The sequence below is a fragment of the Balaenoptera acutorostrata genome, chromosome 3 (genome assembly GCF_949987535.1).
Source record: "Balaenoptera acutorostrata chromosome 3, mBalAcu1.1, whole genome shotgun sequence".
NCBI lineage: Eukaryota > Metazoa > Chordata > Mammalia > Artiodactyla > Balaenopteridae > Balaenoptera > Balaenoptera acutorostrata.
The window spans coordinates 65,581,718-65,609,118 of record NC_080066.1 but is presented as its reverse complement, the minus strand read 5'-3'; the positions used below and the strand labels follow the sequence as shown (position 1 = coordinate 65,609,118).

The 27,401-nt window shown below is 36.4% G+C and overlaps 1 protein-coding gene across 12 annotated transcripts in view; it reads right to left on the bottom strand.

Moving 5' to 3' along the window:
• The window catches only part of MYO9A (myosin IXA), a 283,465-nt gene that overhangs the window by 80,501 nt on the left and 175,563 nt on the right, over positions 1-27,401 (bottom strand). For 5 of the 12 annotated variants that reach the window (XM_057541959.1, XM_057541957.1, XM_007197776.2 and 2 more), the window contains 8 exons: positions 21,359-21,439; positions 19,484-19,594; positions 18,493-18,615; positions 16,164-16,313; positions 15,035-15,354; positions 13,141-14,745; positions 10,130-10,229; positions 9,399-9,614 (listed from right to left, as the gene is read on the bottom strand). In XM_057541959.1, coding sequence (XP_057397942.1) covers positions 9,399-9,614; positions 10,130-10,229; positions 13,141-14,745; positions 15,035-15,354; positions 16,164-16,313; positions 18,493-18,615; positions 19,484-19,594; positions 21,359-21,439 — 2,706 coding nt within the window. The remainder of the gene's footprint in view (positions 1-9,398; positions 9,615-10,129; positions 10,230-13,140; positions 14,746-15,034; positions 15,355-16,163; positions 16,314-18,492; positions 18,616-19,483; positions 19,595-21,358; positions 21,440-27,401) is intronic. The other 7 variants (XM_057541960.1, XM_028162731.2, XM_057541962.1 and 4 more) reach the window with 5 other exon arrangements.

Here is a 27,401-nt window from a genome sequence, read left to right as displayed (position 1 = left end):
CCAGAATCCAAAAAGAGTCATGTACCACAATGTTCACTGCAGCTCTATTTACAATAGCCAGGACATGGAAGCAACCTAAGTGTCCATCGACAGATGAATGGATAAAGAAGATGTGCCACATATATACAATGGAATATTACTCAGCATAAAAAGAAACGAAATTCAGTTATTTGTAGTGAGGTGGATGGACCTACAGACTGTCATACAGAGTGAAGTAAGTCAGAAAGAGAAAAAGAAATACCATATGCTAACAGATATATATGGAATCTAAAAAAAAAACATGGATCTGAAGAACCTAGGGGCAGGACAGGAATAAAGACGCAGATGTAGAGAATGGACTTGAGGACACAGGGAGGGGAAGGGTAAGCTGGGACGTAGTGAGAGAGTGACATGGACTTATATAATATCAAATGTAAAATAGCTAGCTAGTGGGAAGCAGCCACATAGCATAGGGAGATCAGCTCGGTGCTTTGTGACCACCTAGAGGGGTGGGATAGGTAGGGTGGTGGGAGACGCAAGAGGGAGGAGATATGTGGATATATGTATATGTATAGCTGATTCACTTGGTTATAAAGCAGAAACTAACACACCATTGTAAAGCAATTATACTGCAATAGAGATGTTAAAAAAAAAAAAAAAAAGAATCCACCTGCCAATGCAGGTGACATGGGTTCTATCCCTGGTCCAGGAAGATCCCATGTGCCACGGAGCAACTAAGCTCGTGAGCGACAACTACCGAGCCTGTGCTCTAGAGCCCGTGAGCCACAACTACTGAGCCCGTGTGCTGCAACTACGGAAGCCCACACGCCTAGAGCCTGTGCTCTGCAGCAAGAGAAGCCACCATTATGAGAAGCCCGCACACTGCAACGAGGAGTAGCCCCCACTCGCCACAACTATAGAAAGCCCAAGTGCAGCAATGAAGACCCAATGCAGCCTAAAAAAAAGAAACAGCAGCTATCAAGATAATGAACAGTTAACCCTGAGAGAGCAAAAACTGGGTAGAAATGAAAGTAGAGTTGAATGAACTCATGAAAGAAATAAAAACACAGTAAAGGTCTTTGGTGGCGCAGTGGTTGGGAGTCCACCTGCCAGTGCAGGGGATGCGGGTTCAGTCCCTGGTCCGGGAGGATCCCACGTGCCGCGGAGCAGCTGCGCCCGTGCAGCACAACTGTTGAGCCTGCGCTCTGGAGCCCGTGAGCCACAGCTGCCGAGCCCATGTGCCACAACTGCTGAGGCCCGTGCGGCTGGAGCCTGTGCTCCGCGGCTGGAGAGGCCACTGTGGTGAGAGGCCCCTACTTGCTGTGACTGGAGAAGGCCAGTGCGCAGCAGTTAGGACACAGCAATCAATCAATCAATCAATAAGAAAGTGAAATGAAGATTAACTGATGAGACGCCTAAGGGAGAAAAAGCACAAATGGAAAATTTAAAGGGGACAAAAGCAGGAAGATAAAAAATATATATAAAATGATATAAAGAAACAAGCAAAAAGGGTCAGAGAGAAGGTAGTTGAAATGGACGATAGGAAAAGAAAAAAGCTTGTTTGTAATTGCAGTCCCTAAACAAGAAAAACAAAACAACAGAACACAATATTTAAAACTATCATCCGGGAAAACTTTTCAAAAATAAGGCAAGACCAGAATTTACACATTGACAGAGTCCTGCAGATATACAGGATAATTAATCTGTAATGATCGACTTAAAGACATATCTTAAACTTTAAATATAAAGAAGAAACTCTGAAGGCATGCAAGTAAAAACATCAAATAACTTATAAGGGCAAGAGATTTAGACTGGTAATAGACTTACCAACAGTAACAAATAAAGTAAGACAACAATAAAATAGCACTTTCAAAAAACTCAGAGAAAGAAAATATGAACCAAGGACTTCATATGTAGCCAAGATGTCCCTTCAAACATCAAGGCTATAGAAAGATCTTGGGGAATTCCATATTGATGGCCCTTCGTAAGTAATCTACTAGGGGAAGAGCTTCATCCAACCAAGAGATAAACAGGGAAACATCTGCAAAATATTTGAAGTGATAATTTACTACATTTAATAATAGATCTAAGACAAAAACAAAGGTAGGGACTACAGTGAAAGAATCATATATAAAATTACATGTTCTGACAAAGTAGAAATAAAAGCCTAAAAAATAGGAGTAGAAGGGAACAGAGACTAGAATAATTCATCAACAGTTGTGTCACAATAGGTGAGAATTAATATTATTTATTTTAAAATGACTAATTAGAGTATAATTGGTTAAATTTAAAAATATTAAAGGCATTTTAAAAAGTTATATATAAAGGTAAACAATCAACAGAACAAGAACACAACCTCTCCTAAACATCAAAAGAAATTTTAAAAAATAAAAGATCAAAGAAAAGTAACATAAACACAGCAAATTTAACATAATAATAACAACATTATAAGAAAGAGTGGAGAATTAATCTATCAGTTACATCAATAAATATGGATAGATTTAACTCACCTATTAAGGGAAAAATTTTTTAATTTGGCTCACAAAGCAGGGCCCAACTATACTGCACAAAAAAACACACCTCTAAACAAAAGGATCCAGAAAAGCTAAAACTAAAGGGGTGAGCAAAAGTATTCTAGGCAAGTGGAAATAATAAGAAAACAGAGGCTGTGATATTATTATTTATGTAGGATTCAAGCAAAAAACATGGAACCTGACAAAGGACACTTCTTAATATTAAAAGCCACAATTCACAATGAATAACAGGAGACGTTAACACATTCTGTATAAGACAGATCAAAAATAATAAGGATACAGAAGGCAAACAACATAATTAATAAGGTAGAGCTTACAGATATATATTGAAATTTTATACTCTGAATAGAGAATATACCTTCTTATCAAATACACATTCAACAAATAACAAGTGTTGGCAAGGATGTGGATAAAAGGGAACCCTCGTTCACTGTTGGTGGAAATGTAAATTGGCATGGCCACTATGGAAAACAATATGGAGGTTCCTCAAAAAATTAAAAATAGAACTATGATATGATCCAGCAATTCCACTTCTGGGTATTTATCCAAAGGAAAAAAAACCCCACTAATATAAGATATATGCACTCCAGTGTCCACTGAAGTATTATTTACAATAGACAAGCTATAGAAGCAACCTAAGTGCCCATCAACAGATGACTGGGTAAAAAAGATGTGGTACATATAAACAGTGGAATATTACTAAGCCATTAAAAAAATTAATTCTTGTCATTTGAGACAACATGTACGGATCTAGAGGGTATTACGCTAACTGAAATAAGTCAAAGACAAAAACTGCATGATCTCACTCATATGCGGAATTGAAAAAACAAAACAAACTGAACAAAATGAAAACAGACTCATAGATACAGAGAACAAATGGGTGGTTGTCAGAAGGGACGGGGGTAGGAGAGGTGGGTGAAATACGTGTAGGGGATTAAGAGGTACAAACCTCCAGTTTAATAGTAAACAAGTCATGGGGATGTATATACAGCGTAAGGAATATGGTCAGTAATATTATAATAACTTTGTATGGGGGACAGATGGTTACGAGACTTATCATGGTGATCATTTCATAATGTATGCAAATGTCAAGTCATTATATAGTATATCCAAAAGTAACATAATATTGTACGTCAACTATATTTCAATTTAAAAAATGCACATAGTACATTCACAAAAACTGATCATATACTAAGTAACGAAGAAAATACCAGTAAATTTGATCAAATAGAAGCATCATAAAGTCTTTCATCAGAATACAATAAAACTAGAAACTAACAAAAATTAAAAAACAAAAAAGGCTCTTCATCTGAAAACTCAAAAATTTTTATTAAACAAGTTTTGGGTAAAAAAAGAAACTAAAATTACAGATTTTCTTAAAAAATAATAAATCCTTTACATATTAGAATAAACAAGATACATCTGAAGTGTGATCAGAGGAAAAACCATAGCCTTACAAACCTGCATCGATAAAAATAAATAAATGAATTAAATTAACCACTCAAAAGCTAGAAAAATAAGAAAGTAAACCAAAAAAAGCATAATAAAATAATAAAGGTAAAAGCAGAAATCAGTGGAGAATGAAAAAAAAAAAAGTAGGTATGATAAATAAACCAAATCCTGTTACTTTGGAAAAAATTAACAAAATAGACAAATGACTAGGTAAGGGGAAAAAATCTACAAAATAAGAAATGACAAAAGGGAAATAACCATTGAAACAGAGAAGTTTTTAAAATCATGAGACTACCTTCCAGACCTCTAGGCAAATAAATATGAAAGTTAGCTGAAATGGAAAAAACCAGTTGCCAAAATTGCCCCCATTAGACAGAAAGCTTTAAAGACTAATTTTCCTAGAAGAAATAGAGGAACTTATAATAAAAGAATTATGTCACAAAAAAGTATCAACCCCAGATGGTTTCATAGGGAAATTCTACCAAATCAAACAGTGGAGAGTGGCAATGCTATGAACTGTCCCTGACTTTTGGGGGGAATAAAACACACATATTAATACTAAGTGTATGGAGTTTCCTGGTGACCTAGTGGTTAGGATGCTGGGCTTTCACTGCTGTGGCCGGGGTTCAATCCCTATTCAGGGAACTGAGATCCTGCAAGCCATGCGGTGCAGCCAAAAAAAAAAAAAAAAAAAAAAATCAATAAAAAACCGAGAACAAAACTGAAAACCAGAAAGACCTAACAGGCTTGAAGAAATTAAACAAAATCAAATAGAAAACAGTGTATTAAAAAATAAGTAAACACCAAGTGTATTCAATAGTGTGGCTGCTGTCCTGGGGCCACCAATCCAAACTTTTTGTCATAAACTTTGTTCAATTCAGCTGGTTTTCCAACTTGTAAGACCCTCAAAATCACCAGCCTAGGCCCTAAAATCCTATAAATATCCTTTCCTGACTTCCCCTTTCTGAGAAATTACTAAGACCTAGTCAAGGTGGATTTTTCCCTTACTGTAAAATAAGCTAATAAATTTAGCCTTGATAAATGGGTTTTTTCTGGCAGTTTTTTGTGGAGTGGACAGTAAAGAGAAGAAAATTCAACACGGATAAGGATTGAAGAGTATCTCAGAGAAAAACAAACAGAATTAGGAATATAAGAAGTATACGAGTTTTGGGGGGAAATGAAAAACTTAGTTTTAGCATACTGGAGATAAAGTCAACAAATTCTGGAGAGCTATTTGGGAGTCATACCCATGGAGATGATTGCTTTAAGTCTAGCGAACAGTAGAAGAAACTATACAGAGAAAACTGTTACCTATACCAATCCTACAAATAAGGGATAGAAATGATTTTATTAACTCATTCACCATCCAGATGATTCAGAGACTAAAAAACGATATGAAAGCCACCTTAAAAATACTGCTTAGCAGTAATATTCCATTGTATATATGTGCCACATCCTCTTTTTTTTTTTAATTTTATTTATTTATTTATTTATTTATTTTTTGGCTGTGTTGGGTCTTCGTTTCTGTGCGAGGGCTTTCTCCAGTTGCAGCAAGCGGGGGCCCCTCTTCATCGCGGTGCGCGGGCCTCTCACTGTCGTGGCCTCTCTTGTTGCGGAGCACAGGCTCCAGACGCGCAGGCTCAGCAGTTGTGGCTCACAGGCCTAGTAGCTCCGCGGCATGTGGGATCCTCCCAGACCAGGGCTTGAACCTGTGTCCCCTGCATTGGCAGGCAGACTCTCAACCACTGCGCCACCAGGGAAGCCCGCCACATCCTCTTTATCCATTCATCTGTTGATGGACACTTAGGTTGCTTCCATGACCTGGCTATTGTAAATAGAGCTGCAATGAACATTGTGGTGCATGTCTCTTTTTGAATTATGGTTTTCTCAGGGTATATGCCCAGTAATGCGATATCTGGGTCATATGGTAGTTCTATTTTTAGTTTTTTAAGGAACCTCCATACTGTTCTCCATAGTGGCTGTATCAATTTACATTCCCACCAATAGTGCAAGAGGGTTCCCTTTTCTCCACACCCTCTCCAGCATTTATTGTTTGTAGATGTTTTGATGATGGCCATTCTAAACAGTGTGAGGTGATACCTCATTGTGGTTTTGATTTGCATTTCTCTAATTAGTGATGTTGACATTCTTTTCATGTATTTGTTGGCCATCTGTATGTCTTCTTTGAAGAAATGTCTATTTAGGTCTTCTGCCCATTTTTGGATTGGGTTGTTTGTTTTTGTGATATTGAGCTGCATGAGCTGCTTGGATATTCTGGAGATACATGTACCACAATGTTCATTGCAGCACTATTTACAATAGCCAGGACATGGAAGGAACCTAAATGTCCATCAACAGATGAATGGATAAAGAAAATGTGGCACATATATACAATGGAATATTACTCAGCCATAAAAAGAAACGAAATTGAGTTATTTGTAGTGAGGTGGATGGAGCTAGGGTCTGTCATACAGAGTGAAGTCAGAGAAACAAATATCGTATGCTAACACATATATATGGAATCTAAAAAAAAAAAAAAAGGTTCTGAAGAACCTAGGGGCAGGACAGGAATAAAGACGCAGATGTAGAGAATGGACTTGAGGACATGGGGAGAGGGAAGGGTAAGCTGGGACAAAGTGAGAGAGTGGCATGGACATACAGACACTATCAAATGTAAAACAGATAGCTAGTGGGAAGCAGCCACATGGCACAGGGAGATCAGCTCGGTGCTTTGTGTCCACCTAGAGGGGTGGGATAGGGAGGGTGGGAGGGAAACACAAGAGGGAGGAGATATGGGGATATATGTATATGTATAGCTGATTCACTTTGTTATACAGCAGAAACTAACACACCACTGTAAAGCAATTATACTTCAATAAAGATGTTAAAAAAAATAAAATAAAATAAAACATGGTAGGTATAAAAACTAAGTGAAAGCAGCATACAGAGACTAAACAGTTATTCAAATGGCAGAGTTAAAAGTAGGAAGTTTAAAAAAAACACTACAGTCATACGGAGGGAAACTACTACTCTCACCTCAACTCCTCCACAGCAGGTAACAACTAATTAAAAATTCACCAGCTCAGGAGGTAATGCTTATCAAATCCCCTTCAGGTAATTCGTTTCTAACTGTCTTTATCTCATTAGATCAGTTATTTCACAACTGGAAAGGTCAGTGGATGGCTTCCTCAAAGACTGACACACTTCTTAGCAAATGTCAGTTATTAAATCACTTTGTCCAGAGAAAAAACAAAAACTATCCAGTTTTTTAAAAAATCATGTGCCCAGAAAATCAAGCCCATTTAAAATCCTGAAGATATGTGGATTTTGAGAATTCAGTAGCTTCCATTTAGAAACAATTAGACTTCATTTTTCACAATATCAGATAACATTAGAACATGGCATATTTTCAAGATAAACAAACAGAAACACACTTTAAAACTGTCCCTACCCTTCCCACCCCCAACCCCAGTAAGTATCTATCAGCATATTCTAAAAAGCAAAGCTTCTTCATGCAAGTGTTCACCAGAAACAACCACCACCACCTATTCCTAAAATAGCTAGTGATGAAACAGAAGGACAGTGAGAAAGCTGGAGAGGTGACTAACACACTGTGCAGGAGGGTGCTCTACAACTACTGGCATGCAGTGACTGTCAAGCAGGTGAACAGAATCACAGGCAGAGACTACCAGCTAGAACCCTTAAAGGGGCTGAATGCTCCGAGCAGAAAGCCCAACTTCCTGGTTCATCTCAGTAATTCTCAGAGAGAAAGAATTCTACCACCAAAAGGACTAAGGTTTGTAACAAAGGAAACTCTCAGGAACAAAACAGCAATTATAAATGCTAAATTCTTCAACAAATGAAAAATCTGTGTACACTTTGGAGAATAATTTAAGCATGTTCCCTATTTACACTAAAAATATATAGCAGTGCTTTTCATTAAAATTAGTTTGCTCCATTACATAATTTCATCTTTAACAACTAAGCATATGATAGAGTATATTTCATTATAACTCAAAAATAGGGCACCTCCAAAGTGGAGTTATTTTATCCTACACTGAAGAGAACGCTTTGGTTCTAATTATATATATCAATGGATATACAGGCTGCAACTTTTACAGTCCTACAGTTTGGCTCAGGGTAATGACTCATTTGTCTAATTAGAGAACTGGTCATGCATTTTTCTGTTTTTGTTGTTGTTTTTATTTTTTCTTTCTTAGAATATCAGGATTACCATTTAAAAACTGGGTCCATCTCCAATAAAAGATAAAGACAATGAGAATATTCTGGAACTTAGCAAAAATTTTAATTAACTAGGTCTTTGGAACAATCAAACAGCTTTTAAAACAGTTCAAAGATAAAATATTTAATGAGTCAAAAGAAGACCATCCTAAAATGTTTCTCCCATAATGAACAGATACTAAAGAAAAACATTAGAGACCCAACTTAATTAAGGATATGCACGGAAATAAAATGCATATCATTCCACCTCCTCAGTGATAATGTTTTAGTACATAATAGACATACAGGGTACTCATATTGTATTTTCCAGGACAATTCCAAAATCAAACACTTTATACCCATAAATACATTTGTACTTATCAAACTACATATGCCTAATTTGGGTTGAGATATGATAATAGTTATTTTCTTAATGCAGCTTTATTAAAACATAACTCCAATGTTGTAATTTGTGATTAAGACAAATTCACATTATCTATAGCCTTTTAGTTGGCTGGGTTGGCCCAGGGAGACATTTTTGGCATTGCTTATTAAATTTTTAAAAATTCATGTTTATTTTCTATTACTAAAAAATGCAGAGGGGAAGCAAGTTTAAAGCCAAAAAGAAAAGAAAAGAAAAGAGAATACCATTTCAGTTAAAAGCTACTGGATTATTTTTTATATACCCTATTCACTAGACCACGGAGGGATCAAGAAACTATGACCAGCAGGTCAAATACAGCCCATTGCCTGTTTTTGTAAATAGTTTTATTGGAACACAGCCATGTGCCTTTGTTTACTTATTGCCTATGGCTGTTTCCACTCTACAGTAACAGAGTTAAGCAGTTGCAACAGAGGCTGTATAACCCACAAAGTCTAAAACATTTACTATCTGGCCCTTTACAAAAAAAAATTTTGAGGCTCCCTGCTCTAGACCTTTTAAGATATAACACAGAAAACTCCTACATTAGTGCTAAGTTAAATAACTTTAATATTTTTTGCCTAATTTATGATTTGACATATACTGTTAAAGTGCCCTTTATCCAAGTCCTATTAAATTAAGGTTTAGCTTTAGTTGCTTTGTTCACTGAGGTTTCCCATGTACAAACCGTTATACGGAGAAGAAGCTGTGAAGGTTAGCTTTAGATTAGCAAAGACTATTCCCATCAGATTTGCTTGTTGCCTATTTTTCTTATATTGCTGTAAAATTACCATTTCGGAGTCACTGTGAGAGGCCTGACCCAGGCCGGGTGCAGGCCCTAGCTCAGAGTGAGAAGCTTGGTCAAGGGAGAGAAGGGGCTCAATAATGTCATCGTAATCATCTTCCTCTGTATCCCCCTCCCCATCGGCAAAAGTACCTCTAGTCAAGAAATCGGAGCGCGTCCGCGCCATTCGAGCTTTCTTTTTATGGGCCGGTCTGGCAACCTGCTTGACCAAATGATAAAACAAATAACACAACAATGTTTTGTTTTGGTTTTTGGGAGACGATGCCAATGAAAGACATCAGAGAGCTCATGAATTTCTTGAAACATCCCCTCCACCCCTGTGCCCTTTCCACTAGAAGTGACAGCGATAACCAAAAGCAATCCATATTCATTACTCTGGACAAAGAATAAGAATGGAAGCTAAATCTATACTGTTCTTCTCCATAGCCAAGGAAGTCATCTTTCACTGCCATAATGAGTCACCAAAGTCACTTGCATAAATTGCCTTCTTTTCCTCAGCAACTTCTCTTTTGTAAATATAATCTGGATTTTTAGGCACCCTTCCCTGCCTGAAGTACTCCTCTCTAGGTATAACAGACTTAACTCATGGCTTCTTTCTCTATAAACACTTGGGAGTAAATGAGTAGATGAGGTGCTCTACCTACAAGAATAATAATTTCCAAAACAGCGTGCACCTATTTTGCATAGAAGATAAATAAAACAAAAGTCAATAGTTACCTCTCTTTGGCCCGGCCCAGTTAACTTCACAGGTTTCGAAGCTGGTTCATCTTGTTTATGGAGTTGAGGATTTCCACTGTTTAAGGCTTCCTTGGTGACACTTAGGATAAAACAACAGGATTACATTTCAATTCCTAGCAGATATCTCATGGCAGCAGTCTTAAAAGTATAGCATGAAATACAGTCTAACAAGTCAGGTCAAAGAAATAGATTTGATAATGAGAAAGGGAAAATACCAAATCCTCAACTCTTTAGAATCAGTCTCAGAAGAAGGGGCCTTTAATCATTATAAAATACCTGATAAGTAGCCACCCAGTGATAAGGACCTCATTACTTTGTTTTATACTGAGATGGTCCTATTGATAAGCAAATTTTCATTCTGAAATCTCTCTGTAGCTTTCATCTGTGGTCTTAGTTTAAAATTTTTAGAATGAAATCAACACTGGCAGAATAAGAAATTGTTATCAAGCTAAGAGAAGTATGCCCCAAACCATAAAGATGGTATAGTGTTAGTCTGTGAAAATTTAATTCTGCTTGAATAACCAAATGATATGGCTGCTTTATCATTAAATTCTCTCTACAAATGAATGTCTATGTCTGATGAAAATCTGAACAGAACCTGTACTTTTATGGCCCCAATTATCTATATTAACTCAGAACCATGAGTCTTAAAATTTATCAACAGGACTGTAAACTCACTGAAAATCATATCTTACCTTCTAGCATACTTCTGGGTTTAAAGTAGACACTAACTTATAATACCATTTGGCAGAGTAATTGCCCTTGCATTCAAAATCTTCCACTTAATTTTATAAATGAAGGCCTAGGTTATCTTGTCCTTTGCCCTATGCAATAATCCCTAAACAACGCTAATTAGATGTCAATCTTTCTGATAGCTAAAAGCTTCTCAGAGATCTCCCTTCTGATCAGTGTACAATCAAGTCCAGCAATCTTCGGTTGTCCTGAATAATCCTTTTGGTTATTAAAAATCTCTCTTGCCACAGTTGAGCCATTTACCTTCGATTTGTTCTCCAAAAGAGAAACAATTAATAGGACCTTTGATAGCACCTGACCACCCTAACTAACTTTTAAACTCACAGCATTTTCTCTAAGTTTCTCCATGATTTCTTTTTTGTTCTCCCTTACTAACCAGCTGAAGACTACGATGTACTTATCACCACTATGGCATAGAAAGGACACTAATCTAATGTTACTTCCTAATCATGACACCCAATGCTGATTTCTAAACAGGAAACTCAAATTCTGGTCTCAGCTATTTCTCTAAATATGCGACCTTATACAAGTCATTTCACCTCCACGGGCACCAGTGACCTCATCTTATAACAATGTGGGAACTGGACTAGATATTATAACTTAGAAACACTAACATATATGATTCTATAAAATGCTAATGTTTCTAGTATTACTTATAGAACAAGAGAAGATGTGAAGTATGAATTTTACTTAACCTTTCACACAAACAATCTAATACATAATCATTTTGAGGATAAATAGATATTAATAAGGTAAAGCAAACTAGGTCAAGTAGCTATAAGACTTTATCTTGGCAAAATGATAAAAGGAATAATTCACAAGAATGATTAATGTTTTTGAAATCTGTAAGTCTTCTACAAAACAGATTCATGGATGTAACAACTATGCACATACACACACACACACGTGCACACCCCTCACATAACTAAAATTAATCAGAATGACAGAAAATAATGTTTTTAACATTCTCTGGTGGGCTTATATGCTACACAGAGTCTGAACTTCTGGGCAATCTCTAGGTTAATGCACAGCACTAGGATCTCAAGTTGTCATGTAATCCAACTGCATTTCATACTCCTCTATAAAAATTCTTAGTGGAAAAATAAAGTATCAATGATCTCTTGCCCATATTTACAAAGAGTTTCTATAAAATCTGTAATTTTAAAGACTGACAGAGTTAAAAGTTGAGGTTATGATGAGAAAAAGTTATTTTCAGAGTTAACATGAAATTTAACTTTTTTAGCCCTAAGACATAGCCCTCCTTTCATTTAAACAGTGATATTCTCCCACAAGAACAGAAAGAATTCACTGTATACATAGCCTTAATATAAATATCTTAAATTTTATCAAATTTGTTTTCATGTACCACTTAAGAAATGCTTTCTCACAGCTACCACTACTTAAGACAACTTAAAAGAATAAAGAACTTCCACTTATGTGAGGTATTTAAAGTAGTCACAGGGAATTCCCTGGCAGTCCAATGATTAGGACTCCATGCTTTCACTGCCAAGGGCCCAGGTTCAATCCTTGGTTGGGGAACTAAGATCTCACAAGCCACACAGACAAAAATAAAAATAAAAAAATACGTACTAGTCATATTTTTAGAAACAGAAAGTAGAATGGTGGTTGCCAGGGGCTGGGGGTAAGGGGATAAGGGGGGCTGCTTTCAATGGGTAATTGAGTTTGTTTTGCAAGATGAAAAAGCTCTAGAGATCTGTTGCACAACAATGTGCATATAGTTAACGCAACTGAACTGTACACTTTAAAATGGTTAAGATGGTAAATTTTATGTGGTTTTTATCCCCCCCCCCAAAAAAAAGTACAAAGAACTTAATGCAGACCATAAATAGGCCAACAGCTGTGACAAAGCACATTAACTTTAAAGCCTGATACTAACGAGCTTGGACTGCTACACCTAACAGCTCTAGGGCAACCAGCAATTGCTGACTGCCTACTAAGTTTCCAGGCAGTTTCCACAGCCCTTCACAAATGCTTTCTCACTTAATGGGGAGGAACCAAAAACCCTGATATCTGTGCTTAGTCAAAGACTCCTAGGGTATAATTATATCCAATTTCAGGTGGCTGGTGGAGTCAACAATTAGGAAATTTTTTTACACACAGCAAATGGCTAATTTGAGTAGCACCCATACAAATAGCTGAGGCAGATCAAGGCATCCTAATGAAAATTCCAAAAAGCTTCCCATTTATACATAAAAATAAATAAAGACTTCACTTACAGGGAACTACTCATATTTTCCTTTGGCGTGAAGAAAATGGCCCTAGTAGTTCCATCTCTGAAAGGGTCATCAGATTTGTAGCTACAAGGCTGAGTTGGCCTAAGGTGTTCTCTTTTTGAAATGCGATTATTAGAGAGTTTACAGGCTACATTCAGTTGGGTGGACATTCTGTCTGTCTTGGATAATTCCTTAACAGCACTAGATTGGCATGGGCCTCCTTTTCTTTCAAAGAACAGAGTGACAGGTCGGTCCTTCAAGGGTAAGTGAGCAGAGGGACTGTCTTTTGGGGCAAGAGCAGCATCTTTTACAGTTACTGATGGAGTCCCAACTACACTGGGTTCGTCCTTATTTGGGGTATTCAGGATGAGGAGAGAGGATGGCCTCTCTATTCTTTGCTTTGACTGATGGAAAGATGGTACCAGAAAAGTCTCCCCAGTTCTTGGCTTTTCAATTGTCTTAAAGGCTTTACGCTCCTTTTCTAAAATATCTGTTTGCTGGCGAATCTGTTCCATCATCTCTTTTTCATTCTGCTGCTGCAATTGCTTTTGCCTTTCTTCCTTCTCAGTGTTTAGCTTTTCTAACTTCTTAAGCACAATATTGGAAGAATCTGTATTCAAAGAAGCAACAACTTGATTTTCCCCTGGGAAGTGGTACTTTCTGGCTTCCCTGTTGATATCCAAAGTAAGAGATGGAAGTGTTTCTTCACTTTCCAATAGTTTGTTTCTCTGGACACTTGTGTCTAGCTGAGACCTTGTTTTCAGTGGGTCTTGTTGGGGAATATAAAAAAATGTAGGCAGACTATTTGAAATAAAGGAGTCTCTCAGCTGTGGTTTACAGGTAATAGATTCAGAACTGCAAACCAATTTTTCCTTCATAGCTCCATTCTTTAAATGCACTGAGTCAGAAGGTGCCCTCTTTTGAATCAATGTATAGTTAGTCTCACTTGAAGTACTGAGGGCATTGTCCTGTGAATCAAAATTTGGACTGCTAGATATCTTAGGTGACAGAAACGGCACATCTCCTTCATCTAGAATTATGGGCTCTAGTTTGCTCTTTTGGCTTTCCTCACAGCTCAGAAGTTCCAAGCTTCCTTGAGAGCTTTCACTATCAGGGGTACCCTGTAAAGACTGAAGGCCCTCAGGCATCAGTTCTGTAGACCACCTACGTTCTTCTGAAGGAGACACACCACCAAGAGAACGGACTTTCAGCAATTCTAAACTAAATATAGCTTGCTCTAGTTCTCTCATTCTCCGACTTTCTCTTTTGGCCCGACCCACTTTTTTCTGGTGGAGATCTTCCAAGGACTTGGGTCTCTCTCTTACAGTCACATCTCCCTGCAAGTCCATACCACTTCGACTTCTGGCTCTCTCCTGTCGCTTGTTTGGGGACTCGTTCAAGCAGTCCTTTGAACTTTCATGACTAATTCGATTACTCTCTATCACAGATTTACATTCCTCTATGGCTTTTACTCTGTTGTCAAATGAACAATCCTCCCATTCTGAAGGGTCTGAACCGTGAATTTCCAGAGTTCCATATGGCTTGATATTTGCCAATCCAAGTTTTAGTTTTGTTTTTTTTAGTCTTTGTTCTTTTAAAGCTTTAAATCTATATCAAAACAGGAAAAAAAAAAAATAGGCTAGAGATATCTCTTGGTTACCACTGGAGAGAATACATTTATTGAGAATTTTTTAAAAAGTGGAAAGTCTCAAAAATTTTCTTTTTATAATATTAAGTATTTCTTAAACTAACTTGGATGCACATTTCACAATTCTATTTCTAGTGGAGAAGACAAACTGAGATAACCAATTCTAACTCAAGTTAGGCAAATGTTAGAGCAGACATATAAGAAGTACTTGACAAGTGAGGAGTTAATTATTATAGCAAAAAAGATTACCTTTGTCTTGCTCTGAATCCTCTACATAGTGATTGCAAAAGGATAATTTTGTTCCTTTGTTCTTGATACCTCTTACTTTCCCTGTAGCCTTTCCATCTCGCCTGTATGCAAATAGCAGCCATGTGCCTCCGCCTATAGTGCTCCCTCCATTTCTGCTGGATGACGATGGCTGCAGTCCGGAGCTCCAAATACCGCTGCCTCTCTAAGTAAGCACGCCAGGAAGCTTGAAGAAGAGTGGCTGCACTAGCCATAACTAAAGCATCCTGCTGCACAGCTGCATCTCTGACCTGCTTCTGATTTAGGTAATTCCTCCAGAATCGCTGTGGGGAAGACAAAATAATAAAAACTGTTGTCATATCTTATAACACATTCTCACAGAAATTTCTTATGTCATAACTAGAGGTTAAGTGGCTAAACAGCTAAACTGTGGGTGGTTAAAGTAAAAAAAGTTCCCTTTTCCAGATATGCTTGGCTAAAATAACTATTTTAGATAATATAACCTCAATGAAGTTAATTATACAACTTAAAGTAATTTAAAACTTTTTGATGCTTTCATGCCCTACAAATTAATTTTAACAAATTACATTATATTCTCACCTACAATTTGCCAATACTAATGGGTTTAACGTCAACGTGTACACACTGCAAAGATTAAGATATTAAAGATTATCTTGTACAAACAGTAAAGATCCTGTGGAAAACAGCCATCATATAAATCAATGAGGGAGAAAATAAAAGATAAATGTAAAATATGATACCTTTCATCCAAAATGAATACATAACAACAACAATGTACATATAATTCTCAAATATCACTCAGAAAACTAAAAATAACTTGCCAACAAAAATTAAGGCACATAACTCCTTTGCCCCTAATCATACCTCGCAAGACATTATAACTATAAATTCAATTTAATTTCAATTGAACTCCATTAATATTTATTAAAAGTCTATTATTATATGCCAGGTAATCTGTTGGATGCTGTGAACATTTAACAAATGGACACATTCTCGCCACTGAAGAAATTTACATTCTTACTTAAATGTTTCACAGTAAAACAGTTCTAGTTACTAAAACACAGGCTAAATAAACTAGCCAATTTCATGCAAAGACTCTTTTGTTTCCTACCTGGATGATAACGGATGCCTGTCTCAGATGGAGGAAATGCTGCCTACACAGCAAGGCCCTGAACCATCGCTGCAACAATATGATTCTGCGGAGCACCTCTTGGTGAAGCAGACCTTGGAGGTGTTGTCGTTCCTGCTCCTTTAGGAATACCTACCAGAAGGAAAAAAGATGAAGCATACAGCTTAAGAAGAAATGAGAAATTTATTTCATGCATCATCGTTCCTATGGTAAGCTTTTTTAGAGAAGAACAGACACAGTGGCAGACAGGTACAAGCAGTACTGATAAATATTTCCATCAACTTAGCCAAAGTAGTCATTCTCAAACTGGAAAGGAGGCATTAGAATATAGAAGGGGAACTGGAAATGTGAACATCACTACAAAAACCCCAGTGCCAGAGACTGTGATACATTATTCCCTTGGGAACTTCACCATTAGGAGCCAGTGTAGTACTGGTAATATTAATATGTCATATTTTTCAAGGATGTTGGAGTGGGGAAAAAAAAAAGATGACAACCATAGATTTTAAAGTTTGATCATAATATGAATAAACCAATAATGATAGTCTTTTTGAAACCCAGTATGCGTCAAAGGCTTCTTGCTGCCCAAAGCTATTCATCAGTTTACTTATTTACTCCTTCATTCTATTATAAATCTTTAGGAATTCAGGGGGATACAAAGATAACTTAGACATAGTCCGTTTGGAAACAGGATTTACACTTCAACATTAAGAGCAGGTAGATATTAAAAACTGTATATATTTAAGGTGTACAATGTGATGTTTTGATGTATGTATAAACATTTTGAAATGATTACCACAATCTAATTAACACATCCATCACTTCCCATTTTTGTCAAAAATTTAAAAATATTCTTAGAAAGTACAGATAGATATTAGATACCCAAAGAGGAAAACAGTAAGCTATTCAGGGCAAGAGACAGAGGACTCCACCTGAGCAAAACAAGGAGTTGGAAATAAGAATAAAGGTACAGGGACTCCCCTGGTGGTCCAGTGGTTAAGAATCCACCTGTCAAGGCAGGGGATGTGGGTTCGATCCCTGGTCGGGGAACTAAGATCCCACATGCCACAGCCCAACTAAGCCCACGTGCCGCAACTACTGAGCCCGCGTGCCACAACTAGAGAGAAGCCTGTGCACCGCAACGAAGATCCCGCCTGCCGCAAATAAGACCCAACACAGCCAAATAAATAAATAAATAAATTTCTAAAAATGTAAAAAAAAAACTTATAAAAAAAAGAATAAAGATACATACTGGGATGATGGAACAATTAATGGCGTGAAGTGGGGCTTCCCTGGTGGTGCAGTGGTTAAGAACCCACCTGCCAATGCACGGGACATGGGTTCGAGCCCTGGTCCAGGAAGATCCCACATGCCGCGGAGCAACTAAGCCCGTGTGCCACAACTACTGAGCCTGCGCTCTAGAGCCCGCGAGCCACAACTACTGAGCCCACATGCCACAACTACTGAAGCCCGCACACCTAGAGCCCGTGCTCCGCAACGAAGAGTAGCCCCTGCTCGCCGCAACTAGAGAAAGCCCACATGTGACACCAAAGACGCATTGCAGCCAAAAATAAATAAATAAATAAATTTACTATAAAAAAGAAAAAAAGTGTGAAGTCACAACATGGAGGTTCTTGAAAAAGAGAAAGATGTTTAGATTTAATGAGGAGGTTATAAGGGGATTATTATTGTGCAGGAGGCTGACATAAAGTATATTAAGATGATGATTTTGATACTATGGGTAGAGTGAGTTAAATGGAATAAAAAATAGACTGGCATTAGATGATGGATCTGTTTACTATAAGAGAAATGTGTGAGAGCTACAAAACAGAACTAAAATGGAAACAGTAAGAATGGAGAAAAAGGGAGAGATGTGAGAAACATTTATAAGGAAAAAAACAGAAACGGAACTTTGTAAAATGATTAAAGGGTAAGCCAAAATATGATTATGGTTTCTAGCCTAAGAAACTAGAAGAAAGGTAACAGAGAAAAAGAGTAGTTAATTAGTTAAAGACAGTAGGGGAATCCGGATAAGGTCACTTTAGGCAAATTGAGTTGATAATTACAGTGCAATACCTAGGAAGAAATGCTTTTTAAGCAGTTAAAATTATAGGCAGCACTAGAGCATTGGCCATAAGCTCTTTGATTAATACTGACTATATTATTAAGTAAAAGTCTTGGCCTAATCGATTTCCTTATGATATCTGGTACACTATCTTTCTTATAAACATTCTCCTCGGCAAAGACTGCCATTATTACTTATATACAAAAATGCACTCAATCTGGCAAAAGCTGTATATATTATATTTACCATGGATTTTCCAACTTGATAATTATCTGGATTAAGGTTTATTTTCCTGAAGAAATCCTGAATGTTAAATTTGGATGGAATAATATTTCGGGGAAGAAGTACGTGGAAATGGCTCACAAAATCCTGAAAAGTGAAAAGAAAATGTTATAAAATCACAAAAGAATTATTTGTAAACAAAATCCTAAACTAGCTAATTGTCATTTTATTGATCTTTTTCTCATTATTTTAAACAGGGTGAAACCAAGAAATTACTTGTTAATTTAAAATATTTCAAAAGGTTAATTAGTAAAATGGTGGGGGGAGATAGTGATTCCTACATATTTTGTTATCAAAGGGGAACGAAAGAAGAAAAGAAGGGCAGAAACTAATTCTCCCTTTGAGAAAGCTGTACTAAAGACCAAAGAAAAGGTTATTTAACAAAAATCTGAATTTTTTAGCAGAAAAATAAAGCAAAGGTGACAGCTATTTCAGGGTACAACTGAGAATAAAGCTTTCCCTCAACAGAAAAGACCTGCTCAGCTGCTGAAAAGCTTCAAAATAATTTTTATATCCATAGCAGCAGTAGCTGATGAGAACAGTTGTGAGCCTTGCTGGCAGCCTCCTATGTAAGAAAATCCTGCTGAGAAAACTTTAGGAAAAATCAAATGGGATCTTTTCTTTTGAACTAGATAGTTCTGATTGAAGTATTTCAATTACTGGCATAATCAGTGTGAAGAACTGCCATGTTATGAGTAAACTTATATTAACAAACATTCAGATCAAATGAGAATAGCCAAGTAGTGGATTCTATTACAACACAAGCTTAATGAGATTGCTGTCATTCAATGGAAATGAGTATTCTCTATCCCTCTTCAATTCTGTATGCAAAAGATAGAATGTAAAGGAAGAATCAGGAGAAATAAACAAGTGAGACCCAAATAAAAAATAAGCAAGGCATAGGAATAATTTACTTGATGTACAAATACATTTAAATATCACTATAAAGCATAACCTGGAAAGAATATTTGCAGCTGTATCCTGATTGGCGAATTCGAACTGTCTCCAGCATCCCAGTGTACCGAAGCTGTCTAAGTACCAAGGCATCACTGAACCTTAATGGCAACTAAAACAAAGCAAATGGTAAAAAGATTAACCCAGGAGAATAGATCTCCAAATTAATGTTTGTCTTATAAGTGTAGTTAAGTTTTGAATATCTAGGAATTGACTGGAGGCTGTCTGGTTAAGATACAGCAGAGGTGATGGGACAATCTTACCTCCCTAGCTGGTAGCTTCAGAAAAGTTCTAACTGCCTGACCAAAAGGAAAAAAGAGACACCAAGCTTCCAGGCTTCTCTACTTGCAGAAGAAGAGGGCCTTCAAAGCTCAAAAGGAATGTAGTTGCCCACAGGCCACATAGTCTAGTCACTATAAAATTTGTAACACGATTAACCTACTTATACGTAGTCAAGACTGTCTATATTTTTATTAAGTAAGATTTTATCTACAATCTCACTCAGAAACGACTTACCCCACACTCTTCCAGTTGCCTTGGTTAACTTGAGAGCTGACATATTTCTTCTTGTATGACCAGTACAAGGTTAAAAGAAGTTTAATTCCCTAGTTTTTGCTGATAATACTGGTATGACACATTGAAAAACAAAAAATTCCTATAATCCCTGAGAATTGATCTCTCATTGTATAGGCATCAACAGGGAAGAGGCTAAAGGGAGGCATTCGATCATCACCATTCATGACACTTTGTCACTCCTAGGTATCTCATACGCATATTTTTAGACATTCAAAAGAGGCTGTATTCGGAGCTTCTGATATTTCTCCCTATTTTCTGAATACTATTTTCAATGATCCACTAAGGCAATCCCAAATATTTTCCTGCAGAAAGATGGGGCATACTAGCTGTCAAAAAAAAAAAAAAAAAAGTCAAGTGGGCAACTTATGTTAAATAATAATAGCAGTTAGTATTTAGTACTTATTCTGTGCCCTTAAATACTTCATTAATTGAACTCTTTGCATAGCAAGAATAACAGGGACTCAAACTTCTATTTAACTGTAAATAAAATGGTTTCCTCTTTTGTCACTATAAAAGAATGGCTAACATTTACTAAGTGCTTAGTATGGGCCAGGAAGATTCTAAGTACTTTATAGGTATTGACTCATATGTATTCACAAAACACTATGAGGTTGGTCCTACAATTCCAGTATATTCTTACACAGATGAAAATATTTAAGGCATAGAAAGGTTAAGTAACTCATCTAAGATCACAAAGCTTATAACTAGCAGAGCTAGAGACTGCTTATTAAGAATTAAGAAAGCTGAACCTAATTCCTACGACATTTTAGCAGTTTGGGTTAGAACTATTTTTCTCCTATGATGGACATAAAGATGACAACTGTTTACACTTAACAGGTATATTTTGCAAAGCTCTAATAAGGGGAACTGTCATATAAAACAAGAATAAATCAAGAATGTTGAGTATCTTCCCTATTTTGAAGAGACAAGAATCTCTAAGCATGAAAAATGCCACGCAAGTTCTGTAAGAATAATTGATACCTTATATCTAACCAAGAGAGATTAACCTTGGTACGGGTAACAAAAGTTGCATAAAATTCTTTTATATGATGGAATTTCAAGAGATTTTTGCTTCTGCAGGAGATGCTAAATTCTAGGAGATGCTAAATTGAGCCCATATAAATACTTTTCAGGCAGGTAAGTGAGGAAATAAGAAGGATATTCATAGAAAATATAGAACACTGTTTTCCTTACTAAGATTATAGATAGCTCTTCCCCGCCACTTATTCTCCTTAGAAAGAATTTAAAGCTTGGTTTGAAGTAAGCTGAGCTAGAAGCTCTTATTTACAGACATTTTTACCTTTTCGGCATTAGAGCGAATGCATTTTACAAAATATGGTTCTGCTTGATCAAGTGTTTCCATCAGCTTGCTTAATGAGGCCTGCAATACAAAGCAATATAATTAGCACATACTCTCATTCCAAACTGGCAATGAATGGTTTATAAATATAAACAACAATGTTGGTAAAATATGCAAAAAAAAGTGGTATACATAGAAATAGGTTTGTTTCGGAAAAGCACATTGTGTACACTGCCATACTGATTAAACTGAGGCCAGTTAAGGATGAGGATGGCAGTTTAACTTTAAAGCTGACAGACTGGCAATGGTAAATATTGCAGATATATTTTATAGTAATCTAAGTCTATAATACATTTTTTACCTTTCTTCACATTTCATGAAACAACTTCATTCAAACTCATGCAGTCTTAAGAGTAACTTTGGGAAAAACATCCAGTAGGGTATCCAGGAAGGTAGTAGTCCCCTGCTTCAATTTTAATGTTTGAGTATGTAGTGATGTTCCCTCTTTCATTCCTGATGCTGATAATTTGTGCTTTGTCTCTTTTTTCCAGATTAGTCTGACTGGAGGTTTATAAATTTTCTGATATTTTCAACAAACGAGCTTTTTTATTTCATTGGTTTTTCTCTATTATTTTTCTGTTTTCGATCTCACTGATGATTTCTACTTTATCATTTCACTCCTGCTTGCTTTGGGTTTAATGTTTTTCTTTTTCTAGTTTCTTAGGGTAGAAGCTTAGATTAGTGACTTAAGGCCTTTCTCCTTTTCTAATAAGAGCATTGAATGTTATAAATTAACCTTGGAGTACTGATTTAGCTGCACTGCACAAACTGTGACATTTTATTTTCATTCCATTTAAAATATTTTTAAAATTGTCCTTCCTCTTTGACTCGTGTTTTATTTAGATGTCTTTTTAATTTGCCAAATATTTGGGGATTGTTATCTTTCTTTTATTGATGTCTGGTTTAATTACAGTCAGATAACATATTTTGTTTATTAGTATTCTATTTATCTGTTGGCTTTTCAGCTACATCTCTTTGTACTGTTTTGTGTGTGTGTGTCTGCTCTACGGATAACAATATACCAACCTAACCGCACAGTATACTTAGAGTTAATATTTTATGATTTCAAGTAAAACTTAGAAGCCTTACAATCACATAGACTCCTGTTATTGCTGTCATATATATTACATCAACATACACATTTTTTTTACTTTTAGGTGTTCTTTTCGTGTGTGTTACTGTAAAATAATACACATAATATAAAATGCTTGAATCATAAATATGCAGTATGATGAATTTTCACAAAGGGAATACACTCTTGAAACCAGAACCCAAATCAATGAATAAAATATTATTAGAACCTTAGACGTCCCTCTGTGCTCCATCCCACTGAACTTAGCAAGATCACTGTACATAGGCTACCTGCCTCCACCCTCCACACCTCAACCGAGGGTAACCATTATCCTGACTTCCAAGATGGTAAGTCAGTTTACCTGCTATTAAACTTTATATAAAGAGAAAGATACACTATGTACTATCTTGTATTTGTTGCATACAATTGTATCTTGTACATTTTCAGCACTATATAGTAGTGATTCATTATATGACTATACCACAGTTAAATTATCTGTTTAGGATGGATATTTGGTTGCTCAAGTTTCGGCTGTTAGGAATAAAGTGGCTATGAACAATCTTCTACATGTCTTTCAACCGTTTTCCAAAATGCCTGCATCAATTTATATTTCAATAGCAGTGTATAAAAATTCTGGTTGCTCTACATCCTTGCCAATACCTTGCATAATCAATCTTTTTTATTTCAGCCATGCTGGGAAGTGTGTAGTATTATTGCCTTATAGGCAGTTTTAATTTTCATTTCCCTGATGAATAATAAATAAAATTGAGGATGTATTTGATAGGCTTATTGGCCTTTTGGATAACATCTTTAGATATAAGACAGTTTTGTTTGTTCAAGACCTTTGCCCATTTCTACTAGGTTGTCTTTTCAAGAACTGATTTGTGGTTTTTCATATATTCCACATATAAGGTCTTTTTCAGTTGTATTGCAAGTATATGCATATACCCTGTAGCGTGCCCTTTCGTTCTCTTAATAGTGAGTTTGTTTTTAACAGTTTTATTGAATTACAATTTACATACTATAAAAATGTATCCATTGTAGTGCATAGATCAATGATTTTTTTAGTAAATTTATACAATTGTAAAACCATCATTACAATCCAGATTTAGAAATCTTCCACCCATCCCCTCAAAAGGTCCCCTCCTGCCCATCTGCAGTCAATAACTGCCTCCACCCAGAGTCCCAGGCAACCACTGGTTCACTTTCTGCTGCTATAAATAAACCACCTTTGAAAAAAATAATCCTCTTTAGACATCTTTTCCTCTCACTATAAAACCAATATGTATCTACTGTAGAAAACAGAATACATAGATACATATTCGAGAATAAAAATCAGCTTGGTTGAGTTTGTGTAATGACTTAATTCTTAGTTCCAGAGGTAGAACTAGAAGTAGATTATTTTCTTCAAATCGATGGGCCTTTACGCAGAGAACTCAGATTTCTGCCAAAAAACCCAAAGTTAGAAAAACCCTTAGCCAAGGAAGAGAAACACTTAGAATTTCCACCACTACAGGCAAAGGACTACATTGACTAATGATGTAGTGGTAGATATATTTCCCAGCAATCTGTGGGTCTCTGAGCAGCTAGGCATGCGTGTCTTGTCAGGCCAAGAGAGGGGCAGTAGTTTTATCTGCACGTTTCAGCAGATATAACAGCAACAGCATGTGCATGACCTATTATCCTAAGAGAAAGGCACAAAACTCCTTTTAAAGCATTAACTGAGCCGACACATGGTGCCTATGAAGTGGCCTCCTTTCATATACAGCTCTATGCATAAACAATGCATAGTTTCTGCCTTATGATCAAGTTGCATCATCTCGCTCATAACTTAAGGCTTTAGCTACTTTATTTGACAGTCTGGTGGCTAAAAGGATACTAACATTTGCCGGCAGTAGACAAAGTCTCAAAAGAGAATAATCCAGAGTAGGGTGAGGGTGGCTGTTTACCTAACCACTGAAATAAGAAAAATTTACATATGGTCTACCACCTTGTTATTTGTTTCTATTTGTTTAATCTGCTCTTTCTTTTATCCTGTCTTTTTAAAACTGAGTATACAGTTGACGCTTGAACAACACAGGAGTTAGGGGTACTGACCCTCTGTGCTGTTGAAAACCCACATGTAACTTTAAAGTTGGCCCCCGGTATACTTGGTTCCACCCTATCTGGAGTTCCGAATCCTCAGATTCAACCAACCGCTGATCGTGTAAAACTGTAGTGTAACTATTGAAAGAAATCCATGTGTAAGTGGACCCATGCAGTTCAATCAAGGATCACCTGTATTTTATGATTCCATTTTAGTTCTGCTATTAGCTCATTACCTATGATAAGCTTTTATTTTTTTAAGGATTTCTCAAGACTTTACATCTTTAACATATCACAGTCTGCCTTCAAATAATGCTACACCATTACCTGTATAGTGTACAGTATACAGGTAATGGTGTAACTTTACAAGAGTATAAACTTTACAACAGTATAAACTTATATTTAGCCCCTCCCTTCTTTTGTGCTACTTTTGTCATACGTTTTATTTCTACCTTACAATATATTATTATTTTTTTCTTCTATAGCCAATTATCTTTCTAAAAAATTAAAAGAAGATAAAAAGTATTTATTATAGTTAATTACACTTCTATCATTCTGGCAATCTTAGTGTTTTGTATAGATCCAAAATCTATGGTTTTCTCATCATTTTTATCCCAAATTTAACATTCTTATAATGTAGATTTCCTGGCAATGCATTCTCTCAACTTTTGTTTGTCTGAAAAAGTCTCTATATAATCTTCATTACTCACGTGCACAGAATTTTAGAGTGACAATTTTTTTTTTTCCCCTTTCAGTCTTTTAAAAATACTACTCTTGGGGCTTCCCTGGTGGCACAGTGGTTGAGAATCTGCCTGCCAATGCAGGGGACACGGGTTCAAGCCCTGGTCTGGGAAGATCCCACATGCCGTGGAGCAACTGGGCCCGTGAGCCACAACTACTGAGCCTGCACGTCTGGAGCCTGTGCTCCACAACAAGAAAGGCCGCGATAGTGAGAGGCCAGCGTACCGTGATGAAGAGTGGTACCGTGATGAAGAGTGGCCCCTGCTCGCTGCAACTAAAGAAAGCCCTCCTCGCACAGAAATGAAACCCCAACACAGCCAAAAATAAATTTAAAAAAATACTACTCTTGAATTCTGGCTTTCATAGTTTCTGATGAGAAACCTACTGTTATTCTTATCTTCATTTCATGGCACATAAATGTTGTCTTTTTTCTCTGGCTGTATTTAAAATTTTCTCTTTTTAACTGGCTTTAGCAATTTGATGTGATGTGTATTGGTGTGTTTAGGTTTGTTCTGCTTGGGATTTGTTGAGATTCTTTGATCTTTGAGCTTATATTATTCATAAAAATAAGGAAATATTTTGGTCATTATTTCTTCAAATTTTTTTCTGTATCCCCCTCTCTTGACTTTCCTTCTTAGATGCCAATTACACCTATGTTCAATGATCTAATATTTTCCCACAAGTTACTAATGCTTTTTTTCATTTTTTCCATCTTTGTTATTTCTCTCTGCACTTTAAAGTAAATGTAACTTCTAATTCACTACTTCGGCAAATAGGTGTTAATCTCATGTAGCTTATTTTTATTTTCAAATATTACATTTTTAATCTTTGAAAGTTCCATTTAAGTCTTTTTCGTATCTTCTATTTTTTCTCATCATTATTCATGTTTTTCTTTGGACATATTTATATGATTCATAATAGCTATTTTGAGATCCTCATCTAAATGCTATTTCCATAATCTCTGTCATTTTCAGATCTGTTTCTTTTTCATTTTTCAATATTTATTTATTTATTTGGTTGCACCGGGTCTTAGTTGCAGCAGGCAGGCTCCTTAGTTGTGACTCACAGGCTCCTTAGTTGTAGCATGCAAACTTTTATTGCAGCATGCATGTGGATCTAGTTCCCTGACCAGGGATAGAACCCCGGCCCCCTGCATTGGGAGCACGGAGTCTTCACCACTGTGCCACCAGGTAAGTCCCTAGATCTGTTTCTAATAATTTTTTTCTCCCTTGCTATGGGTTGTTTTTTCCCTGATTCTTTGCATGCCTAATAATTTCAGGTTGGATGCTAGTGTGATTTTACATTGTTGGATTTTGTTATATTCCTTTAAAGAGCAACAGACATTTTCCCCTGGGGCTGTTAAGTAATATAGGATCACTCTGATTCTTTCAAGACTTGCTTTTATTAAGCTTTGCGAGGGCAGGTTCAGAGCAAAGTCTTGGCATTTGTTTGGATTCCCTTTCCCTGGGCTATAGCAAACTGCCTTTATGCAGTAACCTGGGACTTGTCTCATTTATTTCCCTCTTCTCAGGGATCATAATCCTGCAATGCTTACTGTCTAATATCTAAAAACATTCTATTCTTATGTTTTTTCCAGTTTTCTAGTTGTTTATAGCAGAAGGGCAATTCCTCTATCGGTTAATCCTTCATGAGTTCTATGATTTCATTTTGATGAAAGTAAATATTCATTCACAAGAAGTGTGTGAAGTCAAAGACAGCTGGGTGCCATCTATCTCCAACACTTCTAATTTCCTCACCTGTACAATAAGAATGACAGTATTTATCTCACAGAATTGGAGGAAAAATAATGTATATGTATAAATATTTAGTAAAGGATCTGGAAAATATAGTACTCATTACTTTTGTAATATTTAACAATGTATTACAAACATTAAAGATGACTCTTTCTGCAAATGTTAAACAAAATACATGAATTTAATTTGAAAATATCCATAATTCCTGAATTTGGGGGATTTTAAGGGACATGATAGGACTGTAATTATAACTAAGTTTTATTGTAATAGCTATAATGTGTACTCTTCAGATTAAAGTCTGAGTTTGGTATACAGGCACCTGTAAAAGATC